General features: G+C 35.3%; 1 protein-coding gene across 1 annotated transcript in view; it reads right to left on the reverse strand.

Annotated features, from left to right (window-relative positions):
- Positions 1–20764, reverse strand: part of CCT3 (chaperonin containing TCP1 subunit 3) — a 226398-nt gene that overhangs the window by 145244 nt on the left and 60390 nt on the right. Inside the window, exon 5 of the mRNA XM_090402340.1 lies at positions 9259–9355. Within this exon, the coding sequence (XP_090258466.1) occupies positions 9259–9355 (97 nt within the window). The remainder of the gene's footprint in view (positions 1–9258; positions 9356–20764) is intronic.

Below are 20764 nucleotides of genomic sequence, written 5' to 3' on the forward strand. Positions count from 1 at the left end.
TATCTTTTTCAATTTAGCTACTTGAATACAAATTCTACTCTACGGATCTTCTTTATGAACTGTTCAATAACATCGGCATAAAAAGTTGGGTGTAATTTAATTTTCCCAAGCAACATGCACAATTGTAAAGGCTGACTGAAGCTCAATGGCCAGAGCTACTTTGACTGCATAATGGCCTGTGTTTAAGATGACGTGAAGGGAGTGGAAATGGCTATGCACACGCATGAAATCACAGTGCTGCAGAGAGGACCTTGGAAGCTCCCGCAACCGAGCAAGCCAAGGTAGTTTTGATTAGACGAGCAAGCATCGGCCTGCGATACACAACCCAAAGCTCAATTATTGCCACACAAGCTTAAGACATCTTCTGTCTACAAAAATAAAAGCCTAAACGGAATGCTTATAAATGTATGCATATATTAACAAATAAATATTACTTCTTTCTCAAGTAATGAGCTTGCGCAGCAAGCATGGAGAATTCACCCCTGAATATACACACACACACACACACACACACCTTGTCGTCGATTTACGACCATAAAAAAAATGAATAAATTAATAATAAATCAGGCAGCTGCGCGTACGATAATTATGGGATACGACAGTTATCATAAGATAACTATCTCTCACATACACTCAGTCGCTTTCAAGCATCTGTTGCATGTGGTGTATTAATTAAAATTCTACTGAAATACTACCCATAAAATGTCCAGTAAAAGGAAATTGCCTTCATCTACAGATACGCCAGCTAAGAAGTCAAGGAAAACTATTGATTTAGAGTGTAAAATGAAAGTTATCCAGAAGCATGAAGGCAAAAAGAAAGTGAATACAATAGCATGTGACTTAAAGTTATCACATTCCACAGTATCAACGATACTTAAGGACAAAGAAAGAATTCAGGAACCTGTAAAAGGTTCCGCACATATGAAGTGTACAATTTTAACCAAACAATGACATGGACCCATCCATGAAATGGAGAAATTGTTGTTTATGTGGATGGAAGATTTAATACAGAAAAATTCACCCATGAGCCTTTGCACAATGCAAGCGAAGGCTAGAAGTCTGTTTCAGAGTTTAAAATCACGCGCCGCAGACGATTACGCAGCAGATTTTCAGGCTAGTACTGGATGGTTTAAGCATTTAAAAAAAAATATTTGTTTTGCATAATGTATATGTCACAGGAGAAGCAGGAAGTGCAGATGAAGCCCAAAATTCGTTGATAGTTTCGACTCTTTAATCAAAGAAGAAGGTTATCTACCGGAACAAATATTTAATGTAGATGAAACCGGCTTGCAATGGAAACGCATGCCTAATTGTACGTACATACACCAAGAAGCAAAAAGGATGCCAGGATTCAAAGCTTTTAAAGATCGGTCGACTTTGTTGCTTGGTGGGAGGGCTGCGGGTTTTAAGCTGAAGCCTTTCCTCCTTTATCATTCAGAAAACCCTCATGCATTTAAGCACATCAACAAGCAATGAGTTTACTACCGTTCAAACTCTAAAGCTTGGATGACTCGAGCACTGTTTGAAGACTGATTCATGAGCTGCTTTATTCCCCAGGCTCGTGAATATTGTGCAGAGAGAGGCATCCCTTTCAAGATTTTATGATTATGGACAATGCCTCTTGCCACCCTCCTCATCTGGAAGACCTTCAGCATGATGTTAAAGTGATTTTTATGCCACCCAACACAACCGCTCTAATTCAACCCATGGATCAGGGTGCTATTTCAGCATTCAAGGCTCACAACCTCAGAACGACATTAGCACAAGCCATCGAAGCGAGAGATTCTGATGCTGATTTATCTTTGCTAGAATTTTGGAAGCAGTACAACATTCTTCAGTGTATCAAAAATATTTCGACCTCATGAGAATGTGTAACAAAGAATTGTATGTAGGGAATTTGGGAAAAGTGTCCAAAATGTTATGCGAATACATTTGAAGGATTTCAAAAAGGAGAGGAACTGGAAGTGATTACAGAAAAAATAGTTAAACTTACAAAAATCTTAAATTAGAATGTGAAATAGAAGACGTAGAGGAGTTGCTAGATTGTGAAATAAAAGAACTTTCAGATGAAGAGTTGATTGAATTGGAAGCACAGAGAGTGTCAGAAGAAAAAGCGAGAGGAATAAGAGGAGCCAGAAAAGAAATTCACTGCGAAGAGTTTATCAGATTCTTTTTCGCAACTGAATAAAGCTGTCGCCAGTTTCGAAGCAATGGACCCTAATGTCGAACAATTCACAAAGGCTGAACGTATCATTCAAGATGCTGTGCGTTGTTATCGTGAGATATATGAAGAAAAAAAGAAACAAACTGTTCAAACAAAGCTCAGCATGTTCCTCATCAAGAGAACATCTACTACTACAACCCAAGAACATGACCATGACAATCCACAAGGAGATGACCTTGCTAATGCTTCTGCCTTGGTATCTCCACTGGCCTGGCTCCCACTGAAGAGACCTCAATAAAGGTCGAAACTAGTCTGGGTAGTGGCCTTTCCCTGAATGCATAACATTATACATATCCGCAAGGAGATGTGTTTTACATTATGGGAGATACTGAGATAGGAGCGTTGGTAGCTTGCTCCACCTTTGCAAGGAGTCGCCCGGTGTTGTACCACTTTTCCCCAGTCCTAAAGATACTTTCAGGTGCAAACTTTGTTTGCACACACTTGGATAAAGGATTAAACTAAATTTATTAGTCTGACCAACTGGAAAATAAACTTTCAAAATATTAATTTTGAATTTACTCTGCATTTCACTCAAAGAGATAGCTATTTAATTCCCATGATTTCTCAACCATTTATCTAAAGTGAAAATCTGATCTTAACAGCCTCTACTTGGCCTGAACCCAGAATTCATTTGCTAGGAAATTTCATTATGCTTTTTTTTTTTTTTTTTTTTACCAGGACTGCTTCTTTAACTTCTTGTGTCCAAACTGGTGTTATTTTTCTACCCTTCCCGACAACTTCCACAACACGCTTCTAGCTGAATCAATCAATGTTTTCTTCAGAGTTCGCCAACCAAACTCCAAGATTTGGTACTTATTTTCAAACTGTTTCATTTTTTCTTCAATAATGTTTTTGTATAGTCGAGTGTTCTACATACATACTGTTCTTTTCAATGTGATATTCATTTTTATCCTATATAAAACTAAGTGATGGTCACATACAATTTTCATCCTCTGTATGCTCTTGTATCCTGAAGCAACATGAAGATATCACTATCAACAATGACACAGTCAATGAGAATGTTCTTATTTCTTATCTTCTCTTCACGTGAACCTATGCACTGCTTATACTGGAACATGGTGTTAGTAATGACAACTCTGTATTCTGAACATAAATTCAGAAGGTACTTACCATTATTATTAGCCATACTCTCCTCTCCAAATTTTCCCAAGACATTTCTATATGCCTGGGATTCATTTCATTTCACACTCGGCTGTTTAGATCTCTACCAGGGACCAGTTTTCTGTTAAGCTTATATTTCTGTTTTCTTTATGTAAGTTGCCTTTTCTAATTACTCAAAACATTCCTCTACTTCTTCCTTAGGAGAATCTTCTGTGGATCCATAGCCACAAAAGTCTCATTATCCATTCCACCATTTGAAGTTTTCCCACATAACTTCACTTGAAACTGTCTTCCAATCAAGAGGTTTATCTTCATGTTTGGTGTTTAATGCTGTCACTATCCAAAATAAAAATGTTCATAAATGATTGTGTAGAAAACACCTTTGTTTTGTATAGGTTTTTTTCCTCCATATGAAAAAAAGTCATACTCATTATATTGTCAGTAATAATATTATCAGATATATTCAAGATGTGAAATAGGGACCACCACCTAGTGATGAGTAAGACAAAAATGAATATTCCTCATTAAAAAATGGGTGTACTAAAGTCCTGAAAAAAAAAAGTTTGAACAACTTTCAGATGCAATCAGTAAACCCAAATAATATAAATATTACTGGAACTAAAAATAACAACTGAGGTTCAGGACCAGTAAATTATGTATTTTTTCCCTCTCCTAATGTGTCTCCTCTAAACCTATAGTACGTTAGCACAAGCGGTGGTAGTGATTAAAAATGCTTTCATATTTTTTACCCAGTCTGGAAACCCTGCTCTAAAGACCAAATATGAAACACTTTCAAGTCCTTCAGACCTCCAATAAGGACAGTGGTCTAACCCATCTAAAAAGGTAACTGCAAACATCCATGTCAACAGTGGAATCTGAACCCACAGCTTATTGGTTGGAGAGTAGGTACATTAGCCACTTAGCCAAACAATTGATCATCTGAGTTCTTTATACGGTTTGCTTGTTTCACAGGATGAAAAACAGAAGGGGAAACCCTACCACCTCGGTGCAGACCATCAGTATATTGTGAGAACTGCATGATTAATTGCTTGTTGTTGTGTGTGTGTGTGTAGTAATAGTAGTGGATTGTTTACATATTACATTTACATGAGTCAACATTTTATGAAGTGAATTAGTAGTAAGATTTGCTCATAGTTTACTGTATCCATAATTAGTGTTACGGTTTAATGTTTAGCTATGTTTAAAATACATAAGTTAAAAAGAATTAATTAGTTGACTGAAAAGGGCTGTGCAGATAACATGTAATGGCAGTGGTTTCCCTTACTTCACAAATGAAGCAGAACTAAAAGTGTCGTGCATGCTCCAGCATGCATGAGCGAAAATGACATGGTGACTAGTAACAGATGGATAGAGCTGTGTGTGAGAGAGAGAGAGAAATACATATATGTAGTGATTATGGAAGAGTTTTTTGAACTAATGAGAAAAAGTTCTGTTAGTAGCAGTCTTTCATAAAATTATAGGAACTTTAAATCTTGATTAATGCCTGTTTTGGAGGATAGAGCAAGCTGATTTTTAAGTGTTCAATTATATTTCCTTGGGAATCCTTCAGACAGGAAGAGGAAAAAGATCGTGAATCTTGAAGATGAAAGAAGAAACGTTTTTGTAAGATTTTTCTAAAAAGGATTAAAGGAGGAATCTTAGACCATGTTCATATTTGAAGATTTTATTGTCGAGTCTGAACTTTACATATAACTAAGAATAGGAAATCTACAGCTATTTCCAAGATACTGGGTTTCACAGGAGAAGAACTTTCTTCACCAAGGAAATAAAGAAATTGATATTTTCAAGAGAGGTTCAGATGATGCAGTGTAGAGACAATGCTCTTTTTATTTGGTATATTTTTGGGCTCCAAAACCAGATAAGATGTGATTTAGTTAATTATCTTGTTAGATTAAGAATACTGCAAATTTATTTTAACCTATTTTAGTATTATTAAACTGTCTTTTGTTTTTGTTACTGAAGTGTGAAGACTCAATTTACTTAATTATTGTTGAAGTTAAGATTGTTTTTTGAAATACATAGCATATTATCATAGAAAATTACATATATTTAGGATGTTATTTGTGTGCTCAGATTTCAGTATAGAAATCTGACACCACTTGCAAACTATTTTTATAATAGGTGCAGTAGACAAGATTTGATACTTTAAAACTTATTCCCAATGGTGCAATTTACAATAGGAATTGATAAATAAATAAATAATCAATTAAACTTTTTAAAAATAATAAAAACGTTTTAAAACATTCTGAACCCTACCACCTCAGTATGAGACTGTGGACAAGGAGTTTGAAAACAAGAACCAAACTGAAGATGAGTGGCAAAATCTAAAGACAACACTGACTAACTCAGCAAGTGAACTTGTCTGTAAAAAGAGAAAAATAATTCCATGGCAGACACAGGAAATTAAAGAAGCAGTCCATGAAAGAAAGAATTTGTGTAGGAAGTTCCTGGCTAGAATGGCAGCATGTGCTTTTAGAAAACAAGAATAACTCGAAAGTCAAGTCATGTTTAAAAAGTAGTTAAATCAAACTCTTGGAAAGATCTTCAAATGAATATAGTAGATAAGCATCATGAAGGTGCAAAGCATTTTGAAGGCTACTAAGAAAGTTTAGAGATGGAAAGAATCAAAAACTAATATACTAATAAAAAGTACTGGTAATTTTAAAGCAATCACTCCAAACATCCAGAATATTTTGGATGTCTGGAATGATTCATTTGAAAGTTATTATATGACATAAATAACAGAACAGTGGTGAAAAATATCCAAGAATGCTTAGAAGAAATTTTCAATACTTGAAACAGAAAAGTCCCAGAAACCTGAAAGGCAGAGGCAGATGAGATTTGATTTCTTTTATGGATTCTTGCCATTTCTTGTTTTCCAGAAAATCATGTCCTCTGTAGTTTATATTACAATATCTTCTTTTTTCCTTCTAAATGTTCTATTATAAACTGTTTTTGAAGTTCTTTCTTAATTTCCATATTAGTTTTTAATCAGTAGGGCTTATCTTATCATATATATACTTTTGGATTTTCTGAGGATTTTAAAAGAATATGACATGGAAGACTGTTGGATAAATTGGAGAATATGGGTTTGAATTTTAAAATATTAGTGTAGATAAGAGGATGGCTGAGTGACAGATATCAAAAAGTGGTAAGTGGGGAATGTGAGTCTGCAAGATTTAAGGTGATCAGTGGTGTATACAAGAATCAGGCCTTGGTCCACTGTTATTCAATCTGTACATGAATGATATTGGGAAATATTTGATAGGCAACATACAGCTATTTTCTGATGATGCAAAGATAGGTATGGTAATCAGGAATGTGGCTGATATGCAGTACTTACAGAATAATTTGAATAGGCTGGAAATGTGGGCATGGAAAAATGAATGTCAGTTTGGCATGATTAGATATCCAATGTGGTATTATATTGGTGGGATTATGATAGAAGAAGAAACTAACCAGGCTAGAAATCTTGGAGTGTCAGTAGATAGGAAGTTGAAGTTCATTGCCCAGGTAGCAAAGATTGCAAATATAACTCAAAAGATAATTGTAATGATGAAACAAACTTTCACATGTAAAGATAAGGATGTCATTTTTGTCTCTTTATAAGGCCTTGTAAAGAAATAAGAACCCACTTGAACTATAGTGCACAGGTCTTGTCTCCTGGTTTCCATTGTGATTTTGATACAGTGGAGAGAGAGAGTAGGGACTCATCGAGGGAGGCCACATACTACACCAGCTATCATACTTGTTCTTGAATTCATTCACATTGCTTGCGCACACACACACATCCAATATGGCAATCCATTCCAATCACTCACTACTCTACAAGAGAAAAATCTAGCCCTCACCCCCCCCCTTCTTAGTGGCATTAACTCTCAACTTGCAAAGATGCCCCCTTGTCCTTTCTTCCAAGCTTCACGATCATAGGCAAGCACGGGTTTGGCTCGCATATTATGTCAATCTAAACGAGAAAAGGTTTGGATTTGAAAATTATTTATAATTCCTAGTTCTCTGAAGGCCATGAATTTTGTTTTTTTCCAACTGAGATTTAGACATTGTCATTTTCTCTCATCTCAGAAAACTCATAAGAACCAACAAGCACAGTTATAGTAATAGTAAATTTTCTTTATAAACTATATTTGAAGTTCTTTCATAATTTCCATATTAGTTTTTAACCAGCAGGTATATCTGACTGATCTCATATCTCATTTTAGCAGTATTTAATCTCCCCTCTTCTTAATTTTCAGTCCCACAGAACCTCTATTTAGTACTTTTGCTAAACTTGAACATTTAAGTCATTACAACTGTATTATATTTAAACAGCAAGTTGCTGTAAATCACATTCTGAGCTGGGGATAAAAATTTGGTCATCAGAAAATAAAACTATGAAATAGATTCATATAAAATTTGTTGAAATCTCCAATGAATTTAATAACTGGAGGCAAAAAGGTTATTTATTTAATATATGATAATTTAACACATGACAGTAAAAAGAACAAAAATAACAATACCATGATACATAAAGATAAATTACAGAGAATAATTTTCACTATATATATCCCAGTTGATAAATATTTTAGATTCTAGAATATCACATGGCAAAATATACCTTAAATATCATTCCTGGAACACTATAATAATACATATTCAAAATTTCTACTAACATACTAAGTTCTAATTATAATGAAGAGCCAAAGGCTTCAATTCGGCGACATGAACTTATTTAAGTTAAGGGATATTATATTCCATATTGTTTCTTAGCTGAATATAGAAACTATATAAAGTTCGGTGATTCCAAGCATAAGCAAATACCTGGATAGAGCAACAACTGACCCTTGAAGGTAGTGCAAGCTGAGGCAACTCATACAAAGGGTGGAGCAAGCTCCGATCATTATTCTTGATATTTACCCATAATGTGAACTTAACTCCTAGGAGCTGTATTATTGTTCAACATTATGAGAGAAGGTCGCTACCCAGACCGGTTTCGACCTTTTTTGAGGTCTCATCAGTGAGTAGGTAGACCAAGTTAATACCAAGTTTGTAGCAAACAGAATTTACATCCCTTCTATAAGAATTGCCAATAGGTGTCCTATTAAATTACTAATTATAATGAAGAGCCAAAGGCTTCAATTCGGCGACATGAACTTATTTAAGTTAATGGATATTATATCTCATATCGTTTCTTAGCCGAATAAGAAACTCAAAGAGTTTCATGGCGAATACAGAAACTATATAAAGTTCACCGCTTCCAAGTGTAAGCAAATACCTGGATAGAGCAGCAACTGACCCTTGAAGATAGTGCAAGCTGAGGCAACTCATACAAAGGGTGGAGCAAGCTCCGATCACTATTCTTGATATTTAAAAAAAGTTTTAAACCGGTCTGGGTAGTGACCTTCTCTCATAATGTTGAACAATAATACAGCTCCTAGGAGTTAAGCTCACATTATGGGTAAATATCAAGAATAGTGATCGGAGCTTGCTCCACCCTTTGTATGAGTTGCCTCAGCTTGCACTACCTTCAAGGGTCAGTTGCTGCTCTATCCAGGTATTTGCTTACACTTGGAATCGCCAAACTTTATATAGTTTCTATATTCGGCATGAAACTCTTTGAGTTTCTTATTTGGCTAAGAAACAATATGGGATATGGAATATATTATCCCTTAACTTAAATACTAAGTTCTTATATTTCCAATTTATTTTTAATCTTGGGTCAAATTAAATTATGAAGATTTTTTTTTTCTATAGACAATTTCAAAATGAATAATATATTAACTGATTTCACTTCAACTTTCGCTGCTTAGATATGCAAGAACAAGTTTCAATGTTAATTCTTATATAATTAAATTACAAAAAATGGAGTTTTCTAAGAGCAGTAACTAAATGTTTACCAAGTATAATAACAGATGTTGTACCATCCCCTACTTCTTCATCCTGAGTACGACTAATTTCAATCATTGATTTAGCAGCAGGATGTTGAACTGTTATCTAAAAATAATAAAACTTTATGATAGGAAACAGCTATAATGAATTTAAATTACAAAGATTTATATTTTAAAAAAATGGTGAAAAAATTCATGCTTTTTTTTTGATTTAGTAAAACATTCTTTGGAGAGGACTGTTCTATCATAATTGCATTTCACATTTAGAAGGGAAGAGGGGAAAAAGAGTTCCACTACAGAGATCAAATATGCTAAAAGATCAATTGAAGAAAATCTTAATCAGATGTAACAGAAAAGGATGAGAATAATAACTCTTTTAAAAGTGGAATGCAAATAAATATTTTTTTTTAAATGATTGAATAGAGAATTCAGCTCCATAGAAAGGTGGAAAAAGAAAATACATTCACATAAACTTAGCTGAAATCTCTGATGAATTTATAACTAGAGGCAGAGGGGTTATTTAATTAATATATGATACTTTAAATAGGACATTAAATAGACAGTTGAAGTTTGTTATACTTGGCTAGAGCAGATTCTTCAAGAGGACACAATATCTGAAAAAACATGAAATTCATTTTTTTGCTGTCAGAAATGAAAAGGTGGAAGATCCTTCAGCAATAGGATATGGAATCAGTGAATGCACATAAGTAAGAAAGAATTAGATGATTTTTATAGTTTGAGTACAGGTTAATTAAAAATATATGTAAAATAATTATTCATTTTAGCATTCACTGCTGCCGTGTTTATGTATAAATACTAAAATAAAAAAATTAAAAACTTAATTTTTTAATACATTAAATGATTTAATTTTAATTTTTTATTAAAAAATATTAGTGAATATACACAAGCTAATCTATAAATGGAAAAGTTAATCTCATGTTACACATATCAGTTTGGCCACTGGAGATTACTTTGTATATGATTCACCTGCTTTCACCCCACCCCCCCACAAGTCTGGGATACACTGCAGGATACTCCAGCTTTTTTTTCACAAAGATACAACTAACTTTGAACACATTTCAGTTGTGGTTATATGTCATTGTCCTCTTTGAGTGCCATCTCCTATCGAAGGTCGGCAACCACCTTGACAAAATTTTGAGCAATCTTCAGCCATTCTGAATAGTCTTTCAGAGCTCATGTCAGTTCACTGCCTGATGTCTGCCAGCCAAGACTTCATCTTCCTTGTCCTCTTCTTCCATTTATCTTCCCTTTTATAATTAATTGAAGTATCTTATATTTTTCATTATGGAATAGGTGACCAAGATATGCAGTTTTTCTTCTTTCTATGGTATCTAAAAGTTCACAAGATTTCTCCATTTGTTCCATTACTTCTTGATTGGACATTTTTGCCATTTACAAGATTTTTAATATTTGTCTATATAACCACATCTCAAAGGCTTCAAGTTTTTTTTTTTTTTTTTTTTTTAAATTAATGTTGTTGTCAAGAAGTTTCTGCACCATACAGACATACATAACATTTAACCATGTGTACTTGAAGCTCTAAATTTAAATTGCAGTTACAGTGTCGATTTCACCAGGAAAAAAAAAATTTTTTTCCCTGCCATTTCAATTCCAATTTTTATTTCCATTCCTAGGTTACATTCTTCATTTAACCAGCATACAAGATATTTAAATTTTATCACTCTATTTGTTTTCCCCTTTAAAGAAAGTGCTGAATGAAAAATTGGTTTCTTCTTATGGCCATGAATTTAGTTTTGGTAATATTTATTCTTAATCCCATTTTTTTAACTCTCTTCATCATTCACTAGTTTGAGAAGATTTTGAAGATCCTGAATATCACAGCCAGAAGAACTATGTCATCAGCATGTTGGATGGTATAGATGATTTCACTATTTATATTAATCCTTTCCTCTCTTCCTTTTAAGGAAAAGTCTAGGCATGAATAATTCATAAATATCATGCTTGCCACCCTACATGGCCTTAACTCTTCTGGTGGAAAGCTGATAATAAAATTTCCAAACAGCTGAGACCAGACAACCAAACCAGCCTCACAACACATGCAAGTTAAGTAGTCTGGAGATAAAAATACCTAAAGAAATTTTATTAACAAAAGTTGAACGAGCTACTTCTTTATCTTCACAAGAGGCTTCATTGGCTTGATTCAAATCAGCACTTGTTATAAATGCAGTGGAACCTCCTATTGATAATCTTTTGCCTTTAGAATGGGAAAGAAGCAATCTGAAATAGTGATCATTGCTTCTGTTATTCTTGACTCAGATAATTATGACTACAAAATTAAGACAGCTACTTAATACTGATACTTACTCCATTTTGGATCATAACCTTATAGAGTTTCAGAACTGCACCAAGAATCTTTTTAAAACCTATGAGAGTAACAAAGATATTATCAGACTTGCTCTCCGATCTCTTTATCCTCCTCCATGCTTATATGGGACTCCAAAATTCATAAAGGCACACACTCCTATGCCCAATAGTAGAGGGGATAGATTCTCTGACATACCTTCTTGTCAAAGATACTTAAGGGCTTGACAGGATAAACACCATCCTCCTTTATTAAAAATTTCTAGCATCTTGTTCCCAGCATCAGAAACATTATCCTTGATAAACAAGACCTTTCAGCAAACTTTGATATAGTAAATCTGTTTACCAATGTTACTATGAAGGATCCACAAGTACTGCTACGATAAATTCTCAAAGAAAGTTATGACACTCAAAAGTATCTCATCTGGATATTTCAAATATAAAAACACGGTATACAAACAGAACTATGGTCTAGCCATGGGCAGTCCTCTTTAACCAGTTTTAGCAAATTTTTGTGTGGGAACATCTGAAAATAGGTCATAGAAGAATACCATCATAAACTAAAATTATGGAAAAGGTACACTGATGATATATTCTTAGCTTGGAAACATGGATTACCTTCACCAAGAATATGTACCTTGTCCAAAGGTGAATTTTATGTTAGGGTGTTGACCATTCCGGTACTGTTGCAAATGCAGATATGAATTAAAATCTAATGGTTCATTCCCATTCTGGATCTTCGACTAGGGAATTGAGAAAGTTGATCATCACTATTATGAAAGTCTCTATATTTCAAAAGCCCACACACACACACACACACACACACACACACACACACACACACACACACAGATATCTACATGCTTCTCCCCAACATTACAGACTTCAAAACATTAGGTATTATTTATATACGATGAGCAAGAGCCCACCAACTCATTACTGATAAGAATTAATTAGCTAAAGAACCTTGATATTTAATAAATAAATAACACTTTTCTTCAAAATGACTATGATGACCACATTTATCTCGACTACTTAACCAAAATGAGATTAGAGCTGTTTCTAATGAAAAGAAAAACAGAGGCTTCATTATGCTTCCATATATTAGCTCTATTCCCATAAAAAATACTGGCAAAAATACTTAAAGAATATAAAATCAAAGTAGTATTTATCCACTTTATCAAGATGAGATCACTATTCCAACCATAAACCTTGAAAAAACCCACTTATATATCTGGGTGTTTATCGATTATGGTGCAATTGCTGATAATCTTATATTGATAATCTAATATTGAAGAACATGTCTGAGATATCGAATACCACAGGAGCAAGGTCTTAGCTTTGTCAATACATGTGCTCTCTTCAAATGATCCACAAGATGCTTCAGCAATGAGACATTGAGTGTTAAGGGATAAATCTAAACTATTACATCCTTGCTATGACATTAGATCCTAAACATCTAAATATAAACCCAAGTATCAACTTGTCTGAATACATCATAGCCATCAGTATCCAAATGCATAACAATGCAATGCACAATTAGAAATATTTAAAAAAAATATAACTATAGTCTCTTCTATAACTACACAGTGATTGTTGGCTTTTAGTTTTTAATGTTTGTCTAGTAGTTTGAATGTTTACACCTAGAGAAATCCTATGTAATTAGGATGAAACATCATTAATCAAAATAAATGTTATCTTATTCCAGTGTTCATGTAGTATCATTTAGGTTTTTCTAGGGTTGAATTTGAATCTGGACTCCTTGAGAGGGATTAGTTACTAAGGAAGGCATAGTACGATGTTATTAAAATGATCAATTTTGATAAAGCTGCTAAATTTTCAAGAGATGAATCATATTGTGGTAATTGTTATAACATGATTTATTTATATTTCAAAAAAACCTTTTCTCATTGATGAACATGCCAAATAGGTAGCAATTATTATTTAGTGATACAAACAGAAAATGCTTGTCAGTGATATGACACACAGTTTAGGATGACTAAGTAAAGTAATTAACAGCAGTGCTCTAGGATTCAATTTTGTAATCTTTGTTAAATATACTTCTTAATGCTTTGCACAAATACTAAGAACATAATCCCCCTTTCCTCTCTCGAGAATTAAAGCTAGGAAAAGTAGAAAGAAAAGTGGATATTAAAATATGCAAGTATATGCAATTTGGTAATGAGGTATATGGATGGAAAATGAATCATGAATTAATGAATTTAAACTGAGGAATTATAATGGTAATATGACTAATAAAACTCAGAATAATGCTAGTTCAAAACCTCACATATATAACTATCATCAATTTCCTGATATGTATCCCCAAGGTATACATATCAGCTTACTATGACATGATTAAGTTCACATTATTATTAATCTCCTATCAACAATTTTCTTCCAAATTAATCCATTACTTGTGAGCACTCCAATATTGTCATAGCTAACATTTTGTACTTCTAAGGCACTTCTGACCGAATCATTCCACCTAGACCTTGGACTTCCTCTGGGTCTCTTTTCTGCTATCTTGGCACCAAACACCTGTCTTGCTAACTTTTCTTCATCCATTCTATTTAAGTGGCCATACCACTTTAGAGTAGCAGTGCTGATACATTCCTGAATGCTAATAATGTCAAGTGCCTTTCTAATATCTTCATTTTTAATTTTTTGGTATGCTTTCTTCTTTTACAGGACTGCTTCTTTAACTTCTTGCATACACCACGGCATTCTTATTTTTCTACCTTGCAGACAACTTCACCATGTACCTCTCTAGCTGAATCAATGTCTTCTTCAGAGTTTGCCATCGAGACTCCAAGTTTTGATTCTTGTTTTCAATTTGTTTCATTTTTTCTTCAATAATGTTTACATAGTCAAGTCTACGATTTACTTGTAAAAACTGCTCAACATTAATTCTTTTTAAAACTTTCTACATGCTGGTCTTTTCAATGTGATATTTATTTTTTATCTTGCTTAGTACTAAGTAATGGTCCCTTCAAATTTCAAAACCTCTGTACACTCTCGTATCCTGAATGAGCATGAAAATATCACTATCAACAATGATGTAGTCGATGAGGTTTTTATTTCTTGTGTCTTCTCTCCATGTGAACTTTCCACATCGTTATGTTGAAATGGTGTTAGTAATAACTAGTCCGTGTCCTGAGCTTTGCCCTTTTCTCCAAATTTTCCCAGAATGTTCCTATATGCCTGGTGGGATTCATTTCCTACTCTGCTGTTCAGATCTCCAACAAGGACCACTTTTTCCATTTTCTTTATGTCGGCTGCCTGTTCGAAAGGCTCAAAAAATTCCTCTGCTTTTTTCTTGGAAGAAATGGAGGAATTTTCAAGTAAGTTTCATTATCTCTGTCCCTATTTTGAAGTTTGCCCATGTAACTCTACTTTAAATAGCCTTCCAATCAAAAAGTTTATCTTCATGTCTGGTGCTGAATGCTATCACTAGTCCTTCCTTTCCTTGATCATTATTGCCTGAAAATAATATTATATGTAAACCGACATGAAAGAAGATAGAAACCTAGTAGTAAGACTTATACGTTGGTTAGACATAACTGGTAATTAATTTACGGAATTAACAACGCATATAAAGTAAATTAATTAAATATAACTTTAATGAATCACTTCTATATTTCGGCAATGTCACATTGCCATCTTCAGGAACATAAAGATATGGTATGTGCACTAAGAAACTAACAAAGCAAATGAGGAAGAAAATAAGAACTAATTTTGTTCCTAAAGTCCTAATGGTGCCCTCTTGCGGGCTAGTTTGGTAGTCTTGGCAGTTGGGCTGAAGTTCTCAAAATGAAAGTCTCCCAAATTTGGGGCAGTTTCATGCACCCAAATTTGTTGAGGTTAGGAACGTTTTTTAGAGCTGCTGAAGATTCTTTGAATAGTCTTTCGTATTTAAACTTGCTGCGATGGATTATTTTTGTCTTCTTCCAATGAATTTTATGGTGGGTATCTAAGGCATGGTCTGCCAGCCCAGAGCGGCTGTACTGGTGAAACCGGATGTAGTCTTGGTGTTCTGAAATCCTGATATTTGTTGTTCTGCCTGTTTGGCCAAAGTAGGACAATTTGCAGCTGCAAGGGACCTGGTATACACCAGGTAGGTCTAGGGGAAGTGGTTGGTCTTTGGTAGAGCGGATAAGGGATGCCAACTTTTTATATGGTCTGTAACAGGAAGTAAGGTCATATTTTTTGAGGATATTAGTTATTTTTTCAGAGGTGCCCTGGATGTAGGGGATAGTGATAGACTTGGTGTAGTCTTTATTGTGGAGGGGGGGGGGGGGTTGTGGTTTATAGGTTTTAGTATTTTTTGGATTTTTTTGGGGTTATAGCCATTGGCTAAGAAAGTGTTGAGGATGTGGTTTAGTTCCATAGTCAGGGCCTTGTCATCTGAGCAGATTAATTTTGCCCTGTTATATAGTGTTTTTATCACCCCATATTGTTGTGAGGGGGGGGAGGATTGCTGGTGAATGTATCTGCCAGTGTGGGTGGGTTTTCTGTAAACAGAGAAAACCAAAGATCCATCAAGCTGGCGGTGATTAAAGTGTTTAGGAAGGGGAGGGTGTTGTTTTCCTCTTTTTCTAAGGTGAACTGGACTCTGGGATGTTGGTTGTTTAAGTGTGTTAGGAAGGAGTGGAGTGTATCTGAGCCATGTGGCCAAATAGCAAACACATCATCCACATAACGAAGCCAAATAGTGGGTTTTTTGTGGGGCGGAGTTTAAGGCTTTCTCTTCAAATGTTTTCATAAAGAAATTGGCCAAGGGTGGGGAAAGTGGTGAACCCATGGCTGTCCCCTCTATCTGTTTGTAGAACTTTCCTTGCCAAACGAAATAGCCTGAGTTTATTGTGAACTGAAATAGGGCTGAGATATCGGGAGGAAACTTGGCTTGGATGAGCTCAAAGGTTTCTTTGAGTGGGACATTAGTGAATAGGGAGGAGACCTCAAAACTGACCATTATGTCAGTGTGTTGGAGTGTGAGGTTTTCTATACTGGCTTTAAAGTGGGCCGAGTTTTTTATGTGTGATGGTGTGTTGCCAGTGTAGTGTGTGAGCGTTTTTGGCTAAATGTTTGGCTAATTTATATGTGGAGGAATTAATGCCATCCACTATGGGACGTAATGGCACATTTTGTTTATGTATTTTTGGGAGTCCATATAATCGGAGGGGTCTAGAGTTATAAGGTTTAAGTTTGTTGGTGACTTCCACAGGCCAAGAAGTGACTTTCTTAAGGAGTCTGTGGAGAGTTCTAATCTGAGAGTTGGTCGGATTATATTCAATGGGGAGGTAAGTAGTACGGTCTCGTATTAAAGATTTTAGCTTACCTTTGTAGTCTTTTTGATTGAGTACCACAGTGGCGCTTCCCTTATCAGCTTTGGTGATTACTATTTTTTTGTTGTTTTTTAATTCTTGTAGGGCTGTATATTCGTTTTTGGATAAGTTGGATTTTGGAGGTTTGGCTTTAGTGAGAACGCCGACTACATCCAGTCTCACGTTGTTGGCGATGTGGTTAGGCAGGTTGCGAATTCCACGCTCTATTTGGATCATGATTTCTTCAGCAGGTATCCTTTTAGGAGCTAGGGCGAAATTGTGACCACGTGAAAGTGCGGTGAGTGCTTCAGGCTTTAAAATTGGCAGATACATTCACCAGCAATCCCCCCCCCCCCCCTCACAACAATATGGGGTGATAAAAACACTATATAACAGGGCAAAATTAATCTGCTCAGATGACAAGGCCCTGACTATGGAACTAAACCACATCCTCAACACTTTCTTAGCCAATGGCTACAACCCCAAAAAAATCCAAAAAATACTAAAACCTATAAACCACAACCCCCCCCCCCCCATCACTATCCCCTACATCCAGGGCACCTCTGAAAAAATAACTAATATCCTCAAAAAATATGACCTTACTTCCTGTTACAGACCATATAAAAAGTTGGCATCCCTTATCCGCTCTACCAAAGACCAACCACTTCCCCTAGACCTACCTGGTGTATACCAGGTCCCTTGCAGCTGCAAATTGTCCTACTTTGGCCAAACAGGCAGAACAACAAATATCAGGATTTCAGAACACCAAGACTACATCCGGTTTCACCAGTACAGCCGCTCTGGGCTGGCAGACCATGCCTTAGATACCCACCATAAAATTCATTGGAAGAAGACAAAAATAATCCATCGCAGCAAGTTTAAATACGAAAGACTATTCAAAGAATCTTCAGCAGCTCTAAAAAACGTTCCTAACCTCAACAAATTTGGGTGCATGAAACTACCCCAAATTTGGGAGACTTTCATTTTGAGAACTTCAGCCCAACTGCCAAGACTACCAAACTAGCCCGCAAGAGGGCACCATTAGGACTTTAGGAACAAAATTAGTTCTTATTTTCTTCCTCATTTGCTTTGTTAGTTCCTTAGTGCACATACCATATCTTTATGTTCCTGAAGATGGCAATGTGACATTGCTGAAATATAGAAGTGATTCATTAAAGTTATCTTTAATTAATTTACTTTATATGCGTTGTTAATTCCGTAAATTAATTACCAGTTAAGATAGAAACCATATAGATTACAGCATAACTTTGGTGAGCAAAATTTTAAGGGCAACTAAGAGAACCAAAGGAATTAAAGGAATATTCATCATAACATTAATAAGGGATAACTTATGTTAATCTGCTATGATGAATTCTACCTTTTGTCCCGATTTTTAGAATAATTCATGGAATATTCATTAAAAGAGGGTGTATTAAAAAAGTACTAGTTACAAGATTGTAACTTATAATTTATTGAGGTAGAGTATACAGTTGACTTACAGTATAAGTTAAATATTTAGGAAACATGAGAGGCCCAGATTATTTTCACGGGTGATAAGTATATGTGGAATGGGCTATTGTTTGATGTTGTAAGTGCATTTTCAGTGAGTGAGTTTTAATTAAGGTATGATAGGTATTCAAGTATAAGTGATTAAAATGGAACTTCCTTTTGTGACAAGTGTGTGTGTGTGTCACAGTTGTAGCTTGTGCTCTGAAAATGCTGGGTAGAAAACAAGCAAAATATAACTATATCAATAAATTATTATTTGTCGCTTCTTGGTGATGTTTATACTATGAAGCAGTATTATGAATAACCAACAAAATGAGTCTTTCTATATCTTTATGCTGCAAAAACCTAATTCTGACAATTTGTCATCATCAATTTCCTGATATCTATCCTCAAGATTCAGGCTATGATTAAGTTTACACTTAATGATTAACACTACATGATTAATTAATTTTAGAATTAGATTACACTGTTTTTTTTTTTTTTTTTTTTGACCAATAAATTTAATGATAAACTATGAACAAGTTTCATCAACTGGGCTGTTTGGCTTCTTCAGGGCATACAAAGGGTAAAGTAGCAATAAAGATCTGATAATGTTGGAGTCTTGACAGGTAACAGACTGATTTGGAGGAAAATTGTAGATAGGAAGTTAGTAATGATGTAATTTTTCATGTAGTAGTATTATATCCTATACACCCCTAGAGGGTATACAGGTAGCCATACACCGTGAAACATGGGGATTCGATTTAACGAAAAAAAAAAGTACCAAAAGTCACCAACAGGGGAAATTTTGGTGCTGTTTACCGAGTAAAATGCATTAATTTGCATTATCGCGTTTCTTGTGAGCGATCATGCAATAAAAGGAAAGCCTGTGAGATTTCTTATAATTCATAGACGAACTGCTTTTCGATACCTCTTACCTTACATGAGTGTGCTTTGTTAGTCAAACTCTATTATCAGTGGAACAATAATGCCAGTGCTTGTCTTCGTGATTTTTGGCATATGAAAAATTTATGAAAAGGACCGATTAGCGTAACAAACTTACAAAAACTGATTCGCTGATTTGAAACTACTGGAACTCATAAGTGCAGGTAGGCAAGGGACGGATCTTTTCATCCCCTGCCTACCTGCACTGCTAGTAATCAGTTGCAACTGCTATTGTGGAACAGGAGATGACAAATGTGCAGGGTACCAGCAGTGCACGAGCAATATCCCGGCAAACAGATATCTCATAACAACAGTGTGGAAGATGTTGAAGTTTTACCCCTATAAAATCGGTCATGTTCAAGAATTGCGCCCTGGTGATGCGACCACATGAATCGACTTATCTTTGAGATTCTTAGTACGCATGGAAGTTGATGATGCATGGCCGTGGCAGATTTTATGGAGTGACAAAGCGCACTTTTATTTGAACGGTGATATTAACACACGCAACTGTCACATTTGGGCTGCAATTAATCTGCACGTGTGTCTGCAGATGCCTATCCACTCACCCAAAGTCACAGTGTGGTGTGGATTTCCGGCATCTTTTATCATGGGTCCATACTTTTATGAGGAAAATCGCCAAAAATGGACCAATGACCTGTTCCGTCAATGCTAACAGGTAAGCCAATAAGCTACAGAATTTTGTGGTTCCACAACTGCAGCAAAGAGGATGTCTCAATTCAACCATCTTCATGCAGGATGGTGCACCACCCACATTGGACCTGACAGAAGAATCATTAGTCGTGCATTTCCCACGGCATGGCCACCGAGATCGCCTGATCTCAATCCTTGTGACTTTTAGCTGTGGGGATTTCTTAAAAGCATTGTGTATCAAGGACAAGGACATGTACCCGATATTCCAACTTTGAAAGATCAAATAACGTTACACGTGAGACAAATCAATTCCAATATGTTACGAGCCACTGTGGAAAATGTCGTGCACCGTATGCAGTTCCTATAACATCAGAATGGTGGTCATATTAAACCTCATTTGTAATTAACAATAAACGTCATGAAAATGATGTGTGCTGTGTCATTTGCCATTTAGTCATTCACTAGTCACACCTACTAAAATTAATTTGGCAGCGCCAAAATTTCTCCTGGACGAAACACACCAATATTCATTGGTGTGTTTCGTCCAATACATTACTCACTAGAGGGCTCTGAACACTTGACGTTATTTTATAATCACCCGGTATATCAGGTATTTGATGACAATGATAATGTTTGTGATGACTTCCATTTTGATGGCATTTTTCCTTCTTTTATTTACCAAGTAAATCTTTCAGCCAGAGCTTTATAAAGATCTGGTCCTCCTTGTTGAATATCCTCAATTTTCATCTGATCAATGCCAG

This window comes from Typopeltis vanoorti, chromosome 13 (assembly GCF_054136105.1).
Source record: "Typopeltis vanoorti isolate ZY-2024b chromosome 13, IOZ_Tvanoo_1.0, whole genome shotgun sequence".
Classification (NCBI taxonomy): domain Eukaryota; kingdom Metazoa; phylum Arthropoda; class Arachnida; order Uropygi; family Thelyphonidae; genus Typopeltis; species Typopeltis vanoorti.